Source organism: Triplophysa rosa, linkage group LG22, assembly GCF_024868665.1.
Source record: "Triplophysa rosa linkage group LG22, Trosa_1v2, whole genome shotgun sequence".
Taxonomy (NCBI): domain Eukaryota; kingdom Metazoa; phylum Chordata; class Actinopteri; order Cypriniformes; family Nemacheilidae; genus Triplophysa; species Triplophysa rosa.
This window is the reverse complement of record NC_079911.1, coordinates 8412465-8433218: the sequence shown is the minus strand read 5'-3', so window position 1 is coordinate 8433218 and position 20754 is coordinate 8412465. Positions and strand designations below refer to the sequence as shown.

Genomic DNA, 20754 nt, shown 5'->3' with positions numbered 1-20754 from the left:
ACAAAAATGAACATTGTACTTAAACATGTACCTATAAATAGTAATAAAAAAACTATAATAATGGAGTGGTCTCATAATTGTCTTATTAATATAGTATTTATTATATTTATTTATAGCATTTATTGGTAATATTAGGTATAACTATTGAAACCCTGGACCTCACTAATTCTCAAACCCTGGCTACGGCCATGGCTGAAACCATACTGTATATTGTAAGTCAGGATGTTTTTTCTTGTATTCTTCATTGTAAACAAGTTTCAGTGCTCTCCAGCTCAATATTTCCAAGTGACTTGTTCATCTAAATTTATCAGTTGGCTCAGTTAAAGTTTTGTAAATTCCGCCTGTTGCAAAGGCAACCTCAAATGACCCTTGACCCTTTTTAACACTGGCGATTTTGCTGTGCAGTAAAGAGCCAGAGAGCGAGAGGGAAAGACGGCACGCTAATTAATTGTTTGTTTCCCTTGAGATTGTAAAAACATGAAGAGAAACAGGCCTAAGCAATTACAGTCTGCCAATGAAAGGTTTGTCACAAGGTGATCGGATAATCAGTCAGGGCTACAGGGCACAGGAAAGAAATAACACTGCAGCATCGCTGCAGGTCAAAGGGCCGGGGTCAGAAAACAGGCCTCTACACCAAAATAAATAACATTTATGGGAAATTTGGAGGTGGTGATCTCATGTAGTTTGTGTGTAGATTAGATTTTTTGATTTTTAAAGAAATCCATGAAATCACAGCATCAGGAGGGCGTCTCTGGTGTATGCATGAAGGAGTGGTCTTTAAATCATTGTGCTTATCATTAATTATTGACGTCTCTATGGTAACAAGGCACGCATGGAAATGAAGACGCAAGACATATGCCGTGTCCCAATTCGCCTATTTATACTATGCACTAAAAGTATGTACATTTTAGCGTGTAGCAAAACAATATGCACGCACTGGGACATACTAACATGAAACGGAAGTGGCCGTTGTTGCCTAGACAACATTGTGTCTGTCACACACATCAAAATACAGCTCTTCTTTCCATTTAAGTATTTATTCATTCATTGTTTCATATGTAATGTTTACTCTGTGCTTATATTTATTAATTTAGTGACGCATTAGTTAATTTTATTAATGCAGTGAAGCGTCACTTAACTCCGCCTACTCGCGGTGAGTTGTGGGTAATATCAGCCGTTAGAGTGTGCATCATTCTGCACTTCGAATTTCTACTGGAAGTAGTAGACCATCCGGGAATCTTTGGAATACTGTTTTCAACATACTACGATTTGGGACATACTAATTCTATTTTCGAATACTATTTAGGACGGATAATATGCGAATTGGGACGCAGCAATAATGTCATTCGACAGTGAATTTAGAAAGCGGGAAGTGTGAGAAATGCAGTCTGCATGCTTGTGTGAACTCTTGCCTTTCACCTCCGCTGTGATTAATGTAGCATGTGCCATTGCTGGGAGCAGATAATGATGGAGGAAGTGCTCCTTACGCTCGACACACACTAATGCGTCCACTGTGACCTGTCAGGATTTCACAGTCCACTCGATCACTAATCGAGTTTACGCTGTGCGTGTTCCAAATGGACAGATGACGGTTAAAAGACAAATAAAGATCTCCAAGCCCATGTTCAGATGAAACGCTGTGGGGTCTAAGCATAACCATGTTTGGATGACGAAAATGTTTGGATCCTTGTTCCTTTAAAAGCTGTTTGAGTCAAATTTGTACAGTACATGATGCACAATTATTTAGAAAATGCTTTCTTTTTTAACATAAAACATGTGAATGTAAAGAAACTGTAGTATCTGCACACAAGCACAATTCAACACATTGTTGCCTTTAATCTCAATATAAATCCATACATGAAATACAACCCATGATTTGATGACGTAGCAAAAATGTACAAATGTGTAGTCAAAAATATATTGAGTTTAAAACAATTCTACTTCAAAACCCTTGTATAGACCCTTTTGAATACATTTTGAGAAAAAGGGTGAAAGGTAATAATTACATATAGACATATTTGCAAGCTATATTATATTCGATGAAGTGCCTGGTTGGCATCCGCTGCAGTGAAACATTTCATATTGGCAGAAAAGAAACGAAGTGTAAATTCTGCAATAACGCATTTATAAATATTACAATTCTGAAGCAATAAAAAACTGGGTATAAAATTGCGTATCATTTTGTAGCAAACTTCTAAAATGTGTTTTTAATAATTTCATGAAAAGCAAACAGGAACTGAAATGTTTAGCATAAACACTTAACAGTAAAGCTCAGTATTTTCAGTCTGACCGAAATCACAATGAACTCCCATCACATGCAGGGAATTTAATAGTTTCCTTCCTGTAAAATCTCAGAGAATGCGTATCAGTTCATTAGATTCCTTATGCAAATACACCGATTTAAACAATCAAACCAATTTAACATGTAATTTCCTATTAAACAGCTCATTACAGCTTAAAAAATGAGCGCTTTAAGGATGAGACACGAACTAAAATCTCAGCAACGTTTTCAAAACAGGCCCATTCACCAAGGACAAAAATGTCTAAAAGGAAACTTCAGCATACAACATCACAGATCTGTGACCATTTGAGGACATGAGAAATGAAGGTTTTTTTATCCAGCAAGGGTTAAAACCTCAAATGATTCAATTGATTGTCATTCCTCTTAAGTACTGCATGATGCACTACCACATTGATTTAAATGGGCACAATTTTCTACATTAATGCTATTGTTCTGTTAAAAAAATCACAAAAATTGTGCTTTTGTGATAGTGGTGTATATGAGGTAGGTACAAGTGGGTTGGGTGAAATAAAGATTGTTGACAAAGCAGCACATCAATCCAGATTTTCTGAGAAATGTTTCACAAGATCCATAGAGGCATTTAAGTGCGTCTCCGATTTGCCCAGTTTCATATAAAAAAAGCCGTAGCATAAGATGTAAAGTAAAACTCTGAATGATCTTTCTTAATTACAATGTGAACTTACTGCCAAAATAGACATTTAACAATTATAAAATAAAAACAATTATAAAAATAAAACAATTTGATGCTACAGCAGAAAAGCTTTAAAGGGATGGTTCACCTTCAAAATGAAAATTCTGTCATTATTTACATGTCTTGTCATTTCAAACCTGTATGACTTTCAATCTTCTGCAGAACACAAAAGAAGATATTTTGAAAAACCGTTGGTCCCCATTGCATTGGTTTTGTAACGATAAAAGTCAATAGGGACCAACGGTTTTTGGTTACCAACATTTTTCCAAATATCTTCTTTTGTGTTCTGCAGAAGAAAGAAAATTGCACAGGTTTAGAATGACAACAGGGTGAGTAAATGATGACAGCATTTTCATTTTGAAGGTGAAGTATCTCTTTAAAAGTGGATAAAGAAACTCAGTCGGATCAGCAAAAGCGGCATGCAGAGAGAAATATGCTTTATTTTTTTCACCCTTTGATTTGCGATGCATAAAGCATGCTCTTTAGGAGACTATTCTTTGTTGAGGTTCAGCTCACCCATCATATGTGTTTTTCATTAGTTAAGAAGAAAAGAGTGTGTTCTTGGGGTCTTTTGCTGCTGGAGTGATTGAGATGTTTAATTAACGGTGAAACAAGCTGACCCCCATCGTCCTGACCACTCACATGTGTGATAAAGGGGAACCGTGCTGTGTCCAATCTAACATCTCTGCTGGAAAAAAAATGCACAGAATATAAGCATCGCCTAAGCTGTGGAAAATACATTTTATGACAGAACTGATGGATACGGTAAGGTAACCGCTGTGTTTAAATCATTGCAAGAATAGAAAAGCGGCTTGACTTCGGATGATCATTTAAAAAGTCTCAATCTGAGAAACAAGCATGTCTTTAAATACATTTAATTTTAATGTAGCCACTGAAAACAAAAACATTCAGCTACATCATTACTGTAAAAATAGGCCTAAATGATTCTGCACAGTATCCTCATACCTAACCCTAAAAAGCTCTAAAGTAAATACAGCGCCACCTACAGCACAAATGCTGTAATTAGTAACAGGAAGTAATTTCTCATGAATGTTAAAGAGGCAAACCCAGACAGAAATAGACAGAGCTAATGAGCGGTAGGAATGGCGCACCTACTGTCGGCAGTCAGAAGAGAACGGTGTCAGGGTCTGGTTCTGGGAATGATGTGGAGCTCCTCTGTATCTCCTGAGCTAAAAGCGATTCTTGCTCGCAGCGAAGAGAACGAATGTTGGAAACTACAAAGGGTGGAACAGATTCCTTGAAACCAGCCGGAGGGAAAAGACCTTGGGTCAGAAAGACGGCCAGAGATCAATGAAACCAGAAAGTGCAAAGGCACTTTAATGCACGACAATATTAATTCTTTGAACATTTCAGAGAAAAATTCATCATATTTTTCTTCTTAATTCATCAAATTCGTCTTCATATAGGACAGCTATGAATCATAATCATGATCATTTATGCTGGCTTCTAAAGCCATCGTCAAATTCTGTTTTATTATAATGATTCTGATTTTATAATAATTATAAAGTCAGGAACCTATGACAACAAATGAAAGCATGGGAACTACATAATGAATGACTGGGGTGTTCAATGATTAATCGCATCCAGAATAAAAGTTTGTGTTTACATACACGTCTGTGTATTGTGCATATAAATTTTGTATGTATACGAGTATGTATATAAAAACAATACAAATATATTTATTCATATAAATATGAATAAAAGTTTATATATAATTTAAATAATATATAACGCAAATATTTCCAAATATATACATGTATGTATACGGCTATATGTGTTTATAAATACAAAATAAACCGTTCAGAGACATAAATTATGTAAACACAAATTATTCTGGATGTGACATTGGGATAAATCGTTGAACAGCCCTAATAATGAATAAAAAAACTTTATGAGGTATTCCACATGCTTTTAAATAGGTTTGAAAACAAAAACAAAAAACAATACCTGTAATAAAGTAGAGCTGTGCAATTTATGATAATCATAATCAATAATGGGAAACGATTATTGTGCGGCATTCCGTTGTGCAAGGTTCTACGCCGTAGCTTTTTATTTTAATTTGTTTTTCAATTGAATGCAAGTTAAAGATAAGCTATTATTTATTTATGTTTATGTTGTTTTAGTCAGTGAGTAATCGTGTTAAATAATCTTAATTTCAAGCATCTTAATTTCAATTTAGCGAAAATAATTTAGAAGCTGGAAAACAAATCATTATTTTTATAAGCATACCAATAGATAAATAACATGTCTGGAAAAACCTATTTCAAGCATTTCAACAAAAGCTGATTTTATATACTATATATATATATATATATCATGATTTTGATTTTATTCCATAAATCATTACTATTGGTAACCCTTTACAAATATTTAAACAATTTTTACAAATATTTAAACAATAAAAAGTATTAAAAACAACGTGTCAACTTTGACAACACAGTATTCAATTACATTAAATGTAAAGTGTTTTTCAGTTTTTTTTCAGTTTTGTTACAGATATATACAAAACAAAATGTCTTACCTTTTTGTTTCAGGTGTAATTCTGGCCTGTATTCATCCCTAGCAGTGACTTCTCTGTGTACACCTGCTTTACTCACTGAAGCTTTAGGGTCCATGGGATGCATGGGGGCATAGGCAGTGTCCCATTCATAGCTCTCATCCACAGACCCTCTTCTAGCACAGTATGCTTTGGTTAACCTATTAAAAAGAAAAATGCCAGAGTGACTATTGAAAGTCACCATGAAATCAAGAATATTGTTTTTTTATGGAGTATTGCATTATACAGTAAATGAGTTATCGGTGCAGGTCAGTATAATAACATAATACATTATATTATAATTTAATAATACATTTTTATATATTTGGAATTGAACCCAGTGCTTTTATGTTTCAATATAAAAGCAACAATTCAACAAAATTGTATTGTATATGCAACAAAAATGTATTATTCAATATATTGCAATAGCATAATATTTAAATTGACATCTAACAATGTATTATTCTATATATTTTGAAATATATTTTAAATGATTTCATATATTGACAGTTAATATAGTGTAAAATGTATTTTCTATGCATAAGGGTATCTACATAGTAAAAATAAAACAATCATGGCCTCAAGTGTCAGAAAAAAACACATCAAAGTACCACATCCAAAAACATGGTTTTACCACTGTCATTTTTGTAAAAGTATGAACCATAAGAAGCAATTTCAGTCAGACTTATTGCATGAGACAAAGATTAGCCATTCGTACCTTTCTTGCTCCTGTAGGACTGCTTCATCCCTGTCGCTGTCCTCTGTGGTCTCTGGTGAGCTAGTGAATGGTGGGCTGAGAGAGAACTGTCTGCTGTTCATGCTCCCTCTGCCACTACTCTGACTTGTATAGCTCCTATAACTTCCCTCTGTCTCTGAACACTTCCTATATCTGTTTAATTCCACATCCACCTCCTGCCCATCTTCATTCTCCTCTCTCTGCTCATCTTGACTCTGACTCCGGCTCCCAGACGTCAGAGAGGGACAATATGAGGGGGGCTTGCTAGACCCCCCCTTTTGACCCCCCTCATTTGTAGAGCCGCCGGGGGATTTATGGGCCAGCCTGAGGTTTCTCAATTGACGTTCTGAAGGTGAATCTGTCTGGAGATTGGGACTGGTTTTAGGTTCATCTGCCACAGATTTAGCTCTAGTCCCAAAGGGCAGTGTTTTAGAATCTCGACCGTGAGTCAACGAGTCAATCCAGACATCTGGAGGCAAAAACTGTTGCTTGTATTGTCTGGAGTCTAAACTATGAGTGCTCCTGTGTCGATTCCAGTTATTTGACCCCAGACTCTTTGTCTTCCGATGCAGCGTCATAGAATAATCCATCGGAGGCAAAGTTCGGTTCAACCTTTCTTGGTTTCTCCTTGAACCCACGTTTATGGACTCTAACTTTTGGTCTTCTGATCTGTCTCTTTCCAGCTCTGATAACCTGGGCCTGTCAAAGTCAAGTGTCTCATAACTGTGTTCTAGTAAAGACCTTGAATAAGTCTTGTTCTCAAGCTCAGGTGCATCCACGCTCACCTCTGAGAAATCACCAGTTTGATTCATCTCCCTGGGGCTTCTTGCCATTCTCCGTCCCTGGTGATCGTCCAAAGATGGACATACACGCAGGTCGAAATATTGTTGACTTTTACTCGAGTTGTTTGGACTGTACCCTACGTAAGGTTTGGTGGTTTCCACTTTGAAGGACTCATCTATGACTCTACCCAGACTTGAATCAACAGGCGTTCTGCTTTGCCTTCGGTCCCACATGTGCGATTTTTGTAGTTCGCCTCTGTCTAGACTTTTGGATCTTTGGTAATTCGATTTTTGGATTGACTGGTATTCATGTTGATTTTGTCTATATTTGATATCCTTTCCATGGAGGGGCACTAAGCTAGCAGTGGAAAATCTGTGCCGTTCTTCCCACGGAATACAAGAAGCAGATCTTCCCTTCAAAGTGTTGGTACTCTCCGATAAGAAGCTATGTCTCGCGGTTTGGTAGTTAGGTGTTGACATTTCTCGACTTCTACAAATTTCTCCATATTCATCAAGTGTTCCGCCATGGCTAACAATGTACTTGCGCAACTCCATTTCAAGTTCCTCTCTTTCCCGTGCCAGAGTTAAACAGCGACTCAAGTTCCCTTGTTCCCTCTCGTGCTCCATCTGTAAAACCAAGGTACTGGCTGCAGAGTGGACGTTACCGTGCTTCAAAGAAGGCTGACCTAAAGTGCTTTCAGAAGGAGGATAGAAAAAAGAGCCACTGCTTTCGGAGGACAAGCTTGTTTGGTCTGGAGCCTCTAAGAACTCTTGTTCCCGAATGGGCAGGTAATGTCCATTCAATGACAGGTGTTTAGCCATAGCTCGTGTTCTGCCGGAAGCAGGGATATCAGATCCGAAAGGTGGAAGATCTACAGAAAGGACAAACGGAGGCTTTTTTCGTTCATCCCTGTAGGATCTTAAAGAGTGTGATTTTTGGATTCTAAAGCTCCTGTTTCCTTCTGCTGACCGGTGAGAGGTTTGACTCATGTTTCTCTTTATATGAGAACTGGCAATGCTTTCATTTTCACTAGGCTGGATATTAAAGCGTCCGTCGAGTCCTCGGTGAATGAAATCCACAGAGGTCGTAGCGGAAAGCGATGCCCGTTGGAGGTGGCTCTCGGGAAGGGATTGGTGGGATGGAGGGTTAGCTTGGGGCAGATGATGTTGTCGCTGGCCGTGAAAGTCACTGCGAGTCGACTTGTCAAGGAAGGAATGGCCGGAGGAAGTGGAAGTGAGGGAAAGCGGACGGGCTGATAGGAGCTTTTGCGTCAAGGAGTTGTCAGGGCTGCCAGGGACAAGGCGGAATTTCAACATGTTAATGGTAAAAAAATGTGAACGTTTTAAAAAAGGAAAAGTATTACAAAGTGGAGAGGTACACTTACTTGTCAGGTGGGTTCTTATTTAAGGCTGGAGGGAGATCTGAAAGGGAACAGGTTTTACAATGAAATGAGGGTGATGACAAATGGACATTTTGATATTTTGAGAGCCTCCTCTAGGGTGGATACATAATCAAAGTGTTGTTTCTTTACCCTTGGTGTTCTGTCTGCGCCTTTGGCCCTTTTTGTAAAAAATGAAGCAAACTGTTGCCAAGATCAGGAGAAGAATAATGCAAAGGAGTCCCACGCCACCCATGACACCAGCCAACAGCTGGTCAGGAAAGTCTAAGAGACGGGAATTAGCGGGGTTCACATCCATTCCTGTAGAGATCAAAGGGAATGTTAGGATTAATGGTGTGGGTGGGTAGAAAGTCCAGATTTTCTTGAAAGTAGACTTGAGAGTGTCATACGCAAATCATGACAATTACTGTAAAAACTGATACACGGCTGAACAGATCAGAAAATGCAGCGAGCTAAAACACTGACCGATGGTGGAGACACTGATGGATGGACTGGGCATGCTCAGCTGATCTTCATGTCGAGAGAGAAGCCTGAGTTCATACTTGCAATCCTTAGGAGAGATGGAGTCAGTGAGAGACAGAAGATGATAAAGTGAGAGTCAAGTAAAAAAAACGTGAAGCAGGGTTGCATCTATCAAACCAGAAACGGAAAGCAGACTGATTCATGTAAATTGAAAACCCTCAGATCACGTCTTATACAACGCTCACCTTACATAACCCCCGAAGAAAGATTTGACTCTCGTTTGGGCTAACGTCCTCTTTCAGATTACTCCATTCGCCTCCTTCAAGGCGTGACTGGACGACAAAACCGTCGATGAGCAGAGAATGAGATTGGGGCGCTGACCACCACAGAAAGATTCCTTCTGAAGTCCGATTGAATGAAAGATTTTTAGGTGGTTCCAGCTTGGTCCCAACAGAAAATGCATCTGGAAAGGAGTAAAATTAAGTGAATGTCTATTTGCTCCCAAATGTGACAGAATTAAATGAACAAATATGACTTCAAAGTCATGAGGAAAGTGTTGATAACTGCTTGCACACAGGAAAATATACAATCTGTGTTAATTAATTTTTGATGGCCCCAGAAATTTTTTTTCTAAGAATACAATACATCAAATGAAAGAACAGAGACTCTTCGGTAAAAATATCTTCATGAGTTTTTAATCAATTTTTAAATGTGGATAGGTCTTTAAATGTGGGACAAAAAAAAACCCTGAGAAAATTGCAATTTTGGCAAAGATTTCGCCCAGACCGAATTCAGAACACTGATCAAAACAGATATTTACAGCTTTTTGATCTATAGTGCTGTACTCGTTCAGAAGGTGTGTAACAGCACCCCGTACTGTATAACAGTAAAATACATATTGTCGAAAATTTCCGTCGATGTCGGGAAAGCGTTGGTGTGGAAAGAGTTAATAGTATCTGCTCCCAACTAGCAATTTCAGGTTGCAAGGCATGATCCAACTAAACAAGAGATGATGAATATGTCCCACCCACAACTTCCTGTTTCAAAAGGAAGTACGTCTACACATGAAAGAAAACAGCACTTGTCAATCCATTTCATCTGATTTTTAAAGCTTCTAATGCACAGCTGATGTTTACCCAGAGTTTTGCTAGTGGCGATCTCACTGAAAGGTCCACTGCCCACTTTATTTTGGGCCATGACTCTAAACTGATACTCGGTGGCAGGAAGTAGATCAGCGACCAACACACTGTTCCCAGTAGACACGACAGGAAAGAACAGCCACTCCTGCTTTTCCTCTTTCTTTATTGCTGACATTTGCTTGTACCTGCACAGAGGAGGATTTGTGAGTTTTCAAAACTAAAACTGGTTTATAGTGGTAATGCTAGTTCCCATGCTGATAACCCGAATTCAAAACACATCATATAGTGGTGTGCGGAAAAAAGGCGACAGGGAAGGCAGGGACACACAAATACTGTAACAAGATACCAACCAGACAGTGAACTGCTGTGTATATCCTCCATCAAAGCCGGCCACCCAGGACACATTGGCCTTGTTAAATCCTGGGATCACAGACACCGAGGAGACTGCATGGGGACTTGTACCTGTTAGTCAGAAGCCATGAGAAGTGAACAAGAAATGTGTGACATATGAAATGTGTGACACATGAGGCGTGACAGCAAGAAGACACAACATTAACCGGGATTAGAGCTACTCAGTTTTGGAGAGCTCAGAGGCTACGCTTCTAATAATTAATCATAATAATTATTATTTTATATGAATTCAGCAAGGCTGTGTGGTATGCAGTACTACCAAAATTATATATTACAAGTATTATTATTATTTATGAACTAATTTTCTTTTTTTTAATAAATAAATTTTATAATGACTGTAAGGAATCTGGGTACTTTTGTTTGTATGTTTATTTTATATATCTTATATATAAAAGAGCCATATATATATATATATATATATACATATACATATCATTTTATATATATATATCTTATTTTTATATTTATTTTTTATAGATTAACTAAAAAAATGGAAATACACAACCTTATAGTGGTATTACAATTTGAAAATATTTTTGATAATTAAATCCTTTTCAATTTAATGCACTTTATCCCATTTGATTCTTTTGTTTTATAATTTGTAATTACAAGATTATTCATAATAAATCAATAAAAAAAATGTTTTAACATCAAAGTATACACAACGCTTGAGTTGAAAACACTATAAACATGCCTGGATGAGCCACATTGACGCTATTGTTAAACAGCCAATATACACACACCTGCAACTACACATCATTTAAATTTTATATTTCAAGTTTTGACATCCCATGATACCATAACTAACAAAGGCATCTACAACGGAAGCATCGCACAGCCATGCTGCTTCAAACAAGGGTTGTTTGTGATTATGCGGCTGCGATGCACACAATGCCAATATGACACAAGCCAGAGAAGATCTTGGGTGCCAAATGTTAAGTAGAGTTAACCTAGATGTGTTTAGTCTTACCCAGCACAAGGACTGTTGTTCTCACTGAAACAGTAGCCACTCGGTTGCTGGAGCTGCATTCCCACTCCCCCTGGTGGTCTTTATTGAGCGGCTGAAGAATGAGCGAGCCATCCGCTGCTACAAGGAACAGAGAGCGAGTGGAAGCACCCACCTAATGCATTGCAATTTAAAAAAATCAATGGTGAATATTTTATATAAAAAAACTGTAACAAAAGGTATTCATGATCTCCATTTCGATGCACAGGACCGCTGCTCTTTATTGGAATTTCTTTTAATAAAATGTTCTGTGGTAGAGTTTTCTTTAACGGTATAATTCACTTCAAAGTGAATTCTTTCAGCGTTTATTCATGCATAACCTGAATGACTTACTTTCTTCTGCAGAACACAAAAGAATATATTTACATTGGTGAGCAAACAAGATTGGCTCCCATTAACTTCCATTGTATGGACACAAAACCACCGAGACATTTCTCAAAATATCTTCTTTTATGTTCCACGGAACAAAAAGACATTCATGTTTTTGAGCAACACGAGGGTAAATAAATATTGACAGAATTTTTATTCATGGGTATACTATCCCTTTAAGTATTTTTAATGAGTATCTTCACCGTCAAATCTCATAATAACAGGATTTTTTTAGGAAGGTTACAAGAAGGTTACAGGGGACTCCACTTAGGTCTAGTATAAATCTTTACTCATTAGCCTGCAGTCACTCATAAAAAAATACTGTTTTTATTATGATTGTTTATTTTGTGTTCTTGCTTGAAAGTTAGGGTGGGAAAAACCACCAAGGAAGAAAGTTTGAGAGTGTGCGCAAGAGCAAAATGTAAAGTCATTCACCTTTTTCCATGTGACTTTTGGAGCCGGGTTACCATTCATCTGACATGGAATGACAAGCATCTTGCCCACGTCCTGTCTGTACTCCTTACTGGGTGACACTTTGAATGATGGAGGGTCCTAAAAAGTTGAAAGCTTTTATTTGATGTCTCTACACGTTCATCACATCTAACCGCATTACAATTAAAGGGACAGTTCACCCAAAAATAAACAATTCTAGCATCATTTACTCACCCTCAGGTTGTTTCACATCTGTATAAATGTATTTGTTCTGTTGAACACAGAAGAATATACAGTATTTTGAAGCATACAGTTCTGGGGCACTATTGACTACCATAGTAGTTTTGTTTCCTACTATAGTAGTCAATGGTGCCCCAGAGCTGTTAGTTTACAAACATTCTTCCAAATACCTTCTTTTGTGTACAGTGTAACAATAAAAGTTATACAGGTTTGAAGCAACTTGAGGCTGAGTAAACGATGACAGAATTTTCATTTTTGGGTGAACTATAACTATAACATGTTTAACTCATAAGCTGGTTTTCTCTCTCTAACAACCTTTCATTTATAAGAAGTGATTTGTAAAAAAAAACTAACAATAACAAACACATAAATAAATTCTAACAGAGCTCTATAAAGTCCAACCTGTAGCATAACGGTGGTGGGCTCTGACTGGCCCATTGTCCCCAAGCTGTTGTATGGAGTGCACGTGTAGACACCTGCTGCATCATCATTGGCTGTTGCTATGACGATGGAGCCTTCAGAGGTAAGTGTCCATCCAGGATACTGTTGAGAGAGTGTTATTAGTAATTCAAATTCAAGTGTTTTCTAAAAGATTGCTTTTTGGAGATGCAAGGTATTTTATACAGAGGGCGCTGTAAGTGTGCACAGAAGAAAATCAATATGTCAAACCGCACTGAAAGTATTGAAAGCGCTTGTAGAGGTGACTTTATAAAAGGATACTTTTCATATTTTCTTAAATAAAAGCAGGAAAAGGGAACAAACTGTTACACACCATGCCCAAATCAAGCGGGTTTCCATCCTTGGTCCAGTCAATACGTAATAGTGCAGGTTCAGCTCTGAATGGGCAGGATATTACGCCCCGCATGCCTGTGGCGAGGAAGGTCAGCTTGGGCATGTGCATCACCTGCGCTGGGTCTGCGAAAGCAGGACGTAGCAGGTCAAATACAGGCACACTTTTAGGGGAAGTGAAAAAATCTAAATTCTGTCATCATTTCTTCACCCCCGTGTTGTTCAAAACCTGCATATGACAACAGAAGATATTTTGAGAAATGTCTCAGTGGTTTTGTGTCCATACAATGAAAGTCAATGGGGTTCAGTGTTCTTTAGTTACCAACATTCTTCAAAATATCTTCTGTTGTGCTCTGCAGAAGAAAGAAAGTCATACAGGTTTGGAATGACATGAGGGTGAGTAAAGGACAGAATTTTTATTTTGGGGTTTACTTTAAGTAACTTAAAGGGTTAAAACGGTGATAGTTCATTGACTTTAAATAGATCTGTCACCAGCACAGATCTTTAGCCACCAGACTATACTAAACACAAAGCACCTACGCTGCACAGTGAGCATGGCCGAGGCGGAGGGGGAGGCAGGCAGTCCATTAGTAGGCGTGCAAGTGTAGTTCCCAGAATCCCCTGGAGTCAAGCGTGATACGAGGAGCGTGCCATCCACTATGACCTTAACACGAGATTTCAGAGACCTAAAACACACACACACATACAGTAAATGCATAACATCCCTCTTTTAAAAGCAGTAAGACAACAGGCAAAATTCACTCTTTACTCACTCAATGTGATAAATATCTTCTCCATTTTTTTGCCACACATAGGTCATGTTAGGTGGGTCGGCTGCTGCCCGGCAGTTTAACTTGGCATCCTGGTGCATGTTGAGAATGGTGTCCGTTGGAGGATTTAGAATCACGGGAGGACCTGTTTTATGTCATTAATGTCATGCAGTCACAGTACTATAGGTATATATATACTGTATACTTAACATGTTTTTGCTTGCTCTTGTTGTAGTGTTGAAAAAGCACCACTAGATGGCGACATCCATTCAGAAATGCTAACAGCCAACATTTCAAAATAAAAGCACAGAGTTCTTTCATCTTTTTCAGAGCAATGGCATAGTAGGGTTCCGACTTACCAATGACTTTAAGCACTGTGATGTGAAATACTTCTCCCTCTGTATTGTAGACATGGCACTTATACATGCCTCTTGTTTCACGGCTCACAGCATGGACAGACAGACTTCCATTCTATAAGAATGAGAAAAACTGATTATGAATACACTGCAACAATTTCTTAATGAGTTTTTTTTTTTTTTTTGCAGTACAACTATCTAAAATTTCTTAAATTCAGGATGCGTTTTCTTCAGACGCTAAATAACCTAAGACATTTTTTGTTTTGAAAAATGTAACTCAGTTTATGCATAACAAGCTAATTATTTGCCAAAAGGGTAAGAAAAATAAACCCGAATTAAGTATACTTTAAGTAAAAATGTTAAAACTTTTTTCTGCTTACCCCAGCATATATTTTTGCACTTTTCAGTTCAGGAAAGTTAATTTAATAAATCTTTACATTTAAGTTTAAGAGTTTTAATGTCATTTTTACTGGAAAACAGACAAAAAACTAAGCAATTTTTTCATTTTTTGCAATCTGTAGCTTTAAGGTAAAAGTAAACTAAAGAAAATCGGCTAATTAAAAGAACAAAATAATAAAAATGTCAACACATTTGTCAATAATTTCATGGGCTTTCATGTACAAAATATCTGTGTTGATCTTATTAGCTTGTATAACATGCCCACCTTCACATCGTTTGGTGATTTTATTTGGACTCCATCTTTAGACCAGGTTATCGTGGGCCGCGGGTTTCCACGGGCAGCGCACTTCAAGGTTACCGATCTACCCACAAATACTTCGACGCCAGGAGATGGGGTTTCGGTAAACACGGGTGGCGCTGGACAAACAGATAAACAAAGAACAGTCATAATGTATCAAAGAATGAAAAGGATCAAAACAAGACACACTGGAAAAAACTAAGCCTGATACTAAATAGCAAAACCAATTCATGTCTTTCTCCTTATAAATGATTCATCATACACACTTTACACACCAGTAAACTGTCGGATTTCGGTTGATATTGTAAGCATTCATTTCATGACATTGTTCACTGTGGTCTTTATTGTTAGACACAAATGAAGAGTCCTGCCAGGCCTGCAAGATGCTCTTTCTGTTGGACGGTCTGTGTCTCAAACAATACTGGTGGAAACTGACCCTAATGTCATCCGAGGATTTAGCTTTTGCAATCGGACCCTAAACTGCGTCCGAGTGACGCTTCATCGATCACAAAACTGCCTTTAAGGTGCGGCCGACAGAGACTAAGCTGTTTTTCTAACAGGTGCACAGGGAAGAGCCTGGTAACAGGTGCATGAAAACAGTCTGGGGTGTGTATTCATTCATTGTTCATTGCATGTGTGTACAGAGTCATGTTTGAGCTGGAGACTAATGGGATGAACATAATAGCATTGTTTGACTGATCTGACATGAAGCGGAATGTTTTGATGGTTTGTTGATTACGTTGGTTAATTCAGGCCGTGATCTTGTCGAGCATGGCGAGCCTCACCTGTGACGGAGAGGAAAGTCCAGCTACCGTTGCTTCTAGACTCATCTGTGGTTTTGTCCAGCGGAAGAATGCGGCACTCATACCAGCCTTCATCGTCCAGAAGAAGATCCCTCACCTGCAGTGATGTGCCCCCCAAGAGAGACACTCGACCTGGGGATGATCAAGAGAGGGGGAGAGTCAGATAACCAATCATCTAACAACACTTGATGGTGTTAAAGAATATATGTTATAATGCGTGTCCAATGATTACCCCAGAATGTGGTTTGGGGGATAATGACCTCAAAATGTACCTAAAATTGCTGAGCTTATATGCATGAGGCCAAAGGTAAACTACACTATATATTTTTTGTATGCACGATCAAATTGTCTTTTCAGTCATTTCAATTTACTATTTTACATTTTTTCATGTTTTACATTGCATCAACTCATCAAAATAAATTAAGCAATATCAACTAATTTTAACACGCTATAACAACTGATCTCACAACAATAGTGAGTTAAAAAGACTTGTAAAGCCACATACATACATGTACATTCATATTTAAGACAGCAAATACATAAATAAAATATACAATGTACCAAAGGTTACTTGGGAAAAAATGTGATCTTAATCTTTGAATCTGAAGGCATATGCTTAAATGTTTGAAATTATTATGTAGACAAGAATATAATTGTGAAGACAATAAATTATTTCCTTAAAAAGATAACATTTTACTTGAAAATGCATTACTCTGGCTAAATAAAAAGCAAGCCAATAAAAGCCCATAGGTGGGAAAACCATCCATCAAGAAGTTGGTTTATAAAATGTAAAAAAGTTTGTAAAATTAATATGTTTGCAAATAAAGATTCCTACAATATAACAAAGTGTATGTGTTATAACACAGTTATAATCAATTCTCAAACTGTATTTACATTTGTGTTATATAGTTTTGATGAGTTTACTATTATTCTCAAACATAGAGAAAAAAGAAGTGACCCTAAACTTTTAAAATGGTAGTGTACACTTCAAAAAACACATTTGTAGGGCTTTAGCTGGGAGAGTAAACATGCCATGCTTTTATGAAACAAAACTAGGGTTTACGGTTCAGAACAAAAATCTCTTACAACTTCAACATCTGAATATAAGTACATTTCCAATTATCTTCTAATTTATTTAAATACGGAAAAAGTGCTAACTCATGACAGTAAGACTCCATTTGTTACCATTAATTAAAATGCATTAACAATATACTGTACTTCTACTTACCTGTCTAAATTTCTTTGTTCTGCTAAACACAAAGGAAGATATTTGGAAGAATGTCAGTAACCAAAAAGATCCCATCCCCCATTGACTCCCATAGTGGGGAAAATAAATACTATGGGACTCAATGGGGGATGAGATCTGTTTGATTACTGACATTATTACAAATATCTTCCTTTGTGTTTAGCAATATATACAGGAACAATCTGATGGTAAGTACATGACAGAATTTTCATTTTTGGGTGAACTGTACCATGGCCGAGAAGTGCAAAACAAGTTGCAAAACGAATCTAAACCCAAAATAAAAAAGACAAATCCAAAAACAGAATAGCAAATCTTAAAACACAACAACAATATGGGAAACAAAACAACAAGATCAATCAGAAACCACATGTCACGATCGGTGGTAGGGGAAGAACCCAATTGCAGGCAGCGGTTAACAAAAAACAAGATTTATTTAAACACAAAGACCCACAGGGGGGTAAAACAACAACAACAAGGAGAAATAATATGACAGGCAAACAGGAACGTAGACTAACTAACACTGGACTAAAACTACACTTGACAAAACTACACTAGACTAGACTGGACTGGACTGGACTAGACTGGGATAACTTACAGACAGGAACAAGACGCAACGTCTTCGAAGACATGAATCATATGCAGCAATCAGCAAATGAACGAAACATGCAATGGCACGAACAGTACAAACAAGCACAGGACAAGAGACACAAGGGCATAATATAGGGAGACTATCAAAGGATAATTAACAAGGGACAGGTGTTGGGGATGAAACACTGATGGAAAGCTAAACGAGGAAACGAGAGGGGCGGGGCCAAAGACGAGACCGGAGAGAACGCATATTATGTCATGACCGACAATAATATGTTTCTCTCCACACAAAACACGAGGTTCTGCCATGATCCTGCCACAAGACCAAGACATGAACCAAGAACCATGACACCACATCGTTAAGCCAGAAAACACAACGACAAATCAGTCAAACCGGAAAAGGTAGGTATTTTGTCGGAATGGGATAGCTACTGCTGATTAGATGAAACTCCTGTCAATCAAGATATCCAGGACGCTCGATGTTACTATGAGAAAGGACATGCATATGTGATACACATATTTGCATATGAGCAGTCTTTGCGAGGCGTGAGCCCTGAGCATCACGCATATAGACACAGATTAAAGTACATATCATGTTATATGCTTATATTGTATGTATCTTGTGAGGGGAAAATGATCACAGTGTGATCTACCTGTGATGGTACACAGGCAGTCGCCTTCCAGCTACACTATGCGTGCTGCTCAGGGCTCATGCCGCGCAGGCATGCAGTGTGAAACAGACACTCCTAATGCAAGATGAGCCCGTTTCAACTTTATTAACAAAATGTGGCTTTTGAAGCTTAATCAATGAATATGTGCTGTATCACATATGCATGTCCTTTCTCATAGTAACATTGAGCGTCCTGGATATCTTGATTGACAGGAGTTTTGTCCAATCAGCAGTAGCTATCCCATTCCGACAAAATACCTACCTTTTCCGGTTTGACTGATTTGTCATTGTGTTTTCTGACTTGTCGTTTTGTTTTCTGAATTGTCGATGTGGTTTCTGACTTATTTTGTTTCCGAATTGTTGTTGTGTTTTATGTAGGGCTGTCAAACGATTAATCGCGATTAATCACATCCAGAATAAAGGTTTGTGTTTACATAATATATATCTGTGTAATGTGCATATTAATTTTGTATTTATAAAGACAAAACATACACATACTTGTCTATTTTTAATGTATTAATTTATATTTACCAATAATTGAAATTGTAAATAAAAGTTTATTAATAGTTATATTTTATATTTCTTAAATATATGCATTTATGTGTTTATAAATACAAAATGAATATGCACAGAACACCGGCATATATTATGTAAACACAAACTTTTATTCTGGATGCGATTAATCACGATTAATCGTTCGACAGCCCTAGTTTTATGATTTGCTATTTTGTTTTTAGATTTGATATTGCGTTTTCAGATTTGTCATTTTGATTTTGGGGTTTTTGTTTTGCTTTTAGATTTGTTTTTAGTTTTGCAATTTGTTGTTTTGTTTTGCACTTCCCGGCCATCGTAGAACTGTCCCTTTTATTTTGACAATTGCTAATCCGTTTTTAAAAACCAAAAGATGTATCTATTGACATGACTAAAAATGAACAATTTTATTGGTATTAACTAACATTAACAAAGATTAACAAATGCCGTAAAAATATATAGATTATTGCTAGATTATGTTAGCTATAAACAAATGTTAATGAACAAGACCGTATGTAAAGGGTTACTAAAAATGTAAGTTAAAAATGCACATGGTAGTCATAAAAAGAAAATATCAGATTAGTTGCACAAAATGAACAATTTATTTTAGTTGTGTTCAGTCTTGATCTATTTAGCGCTTGAAACTTTAGCTCTCAGTTGCCAGGTGACTGCACCCTGTGGTGATGGTGTTTGCTGACTCACCCCTCCCTCCCTCCCTCCCTCCCTCTCTCTCTCCCTCCCTCTCTCCCTCTCTCTCTCCCTCCCTCTCTCCCTCTCTCTCTCTCTCTCTCTCTCTCTCGCTTTGTCTCGTCCTCATTCAGCATAACAAGCTTTTCAAAAACGTTTGTTTCCCTAACTTTGTAGCCATTTAAAGAGTGCCGTGGTTGAAATCTTTACCACAAGACCCACATCAAAGACAAAACTGCCTCGAACTGAAAATCCATCGCATGTAAACCTGCGCACGACTGACGCATGACGTCCAGCTATGATGTATTTGTGTGAATGTGTGGTGACAGCAATCATTAACCGAGCTCCCGAGAGAAGCGGCGTGTCTGTGGAAACAGACCTAAGATAACAGCTGGGAGAATCGCCGACCGTCCGACAGTGTTTACGTTAGCCGCACGGAAGCCAGGGGTCAATAAAAAGGGACACAGGCAGCATCCCGTGGGATTGGGGCCACACGATGTGTTCCTGACCAACCCAAACACCCGGGGTATAAGCCTGCACTAAAATGTTGCCATGGTGCCAGTGGTGTGGATTTGAATTTAGTCGCTGTGGCGACCGGGATTAAAATCAGCTCGGGGGCGGGGTTTAGGAGGAGGGTAAACTCTCGAGTTACTTCACGCTTCTGAGAACAGCCGGGGAAAAGTAAACTGTTTGTTTAGAAATGTCACACAACAACGTATGACGAAAAGCGGCAACTGGAGGAGGGGAATGGATACGATTTGAGATCAAATGCACACGGGAGAGAAATAACACACAAAATCTTTAACAACTCAGATGGTTTTTGGGAGAGAAATGTGATTTAAATGATGATTTGAATAGAGAGCAAATTAAGACTTGTTGAAGGCTCATGCTTTACAAGACCATTCCATATGAACATGGTTCGTCCAAAAGCAAACAATCCCATATGGTCTTGACACGTACTGTATGCTACACATTAATTTTTCAGATTTTCAGGATTGTCACATCCATAACGGTCCATATTGCTCATAAATGGACAAATGTCAATTAAAACAAAGTAACTATTCTCCATCTGTTGGGTACTATTGCTTCT

At 37.8% G+C, this 20754-nt stretch overlaps 1 protein-coding gene across 4 annotated transcripts in view; it reads right to left on the bottom strand.

The window, feature by feature from the left end:
* Positions 1-1833: 1833 nt before the first annotated feature.
* Positions 1834-20754, bottom strand: part of igsf9a (immunoglobulin superfamily, member 9a) — a 28750-nt gene continuing 9829 nt past the window's right edge. The window contains exons 4-22 of one of the 4 annotated variants that reach the window (XM_057321978.1): positions 15925-16074; positions 15107-15258; positions 14446-14557; positions 14090-14231; positions 13857-14002; positions 13300-13442; positions 12930-13070; positions 12291-12407; positions 11451-11601; positions 10420-10531; positions 10067-10254; positions 9176-9393; positions 8934-9018; positions 8601-8768; positions 8454-8490; positions 6269-8356; positions 5536-5711; positions 4106-4276; positions 1834-3681 (exon numbers count right to left, since the gene is read on the bottom strand). In XM_057321978.1, coding sequence (XP_057177961.1) covers positions 4119-4276; positions 5536-5711; positions 6269-8356; positions 8454-8490; positions 8601-8768; positions 8934-9018; positions 9176-9393; positions 10067-10254; positions 10420-10531; positions 11451-11601; positions 12291-12407; positions 12930-13070; positions 13300-13442; positions 13857-14002; positions 14090-14231; positions 14446-14557; positions 15107-15258; positions 15925-16074 — 4484 coding nt within the window. In that variant the 3' untranslated portion in view covers positions 1834-3681; positions 4106-4118. The remainder of the gene's footprint in view (positions 3682-4105; positions 4277-5535; positions 5712-6268; positions 8357-8453; positions 8491-8600; positions 8769-8933; positions 9019-9175; positions 9394-10066; positions 10255-10419; positions 10532-11450; positions 11602-12290; positions 12408-12929; positions 13071-13299; positions 13443-13856; positions 14003-14089; positions 14232-14445; positions 14558-15106; positions 15259-15924; positions 16075-20754) is intronic. The other 3 variants (XM_057321980.1, XM_057321979.1, XM_057321981.1) reach the window with 3 other exon arrangements.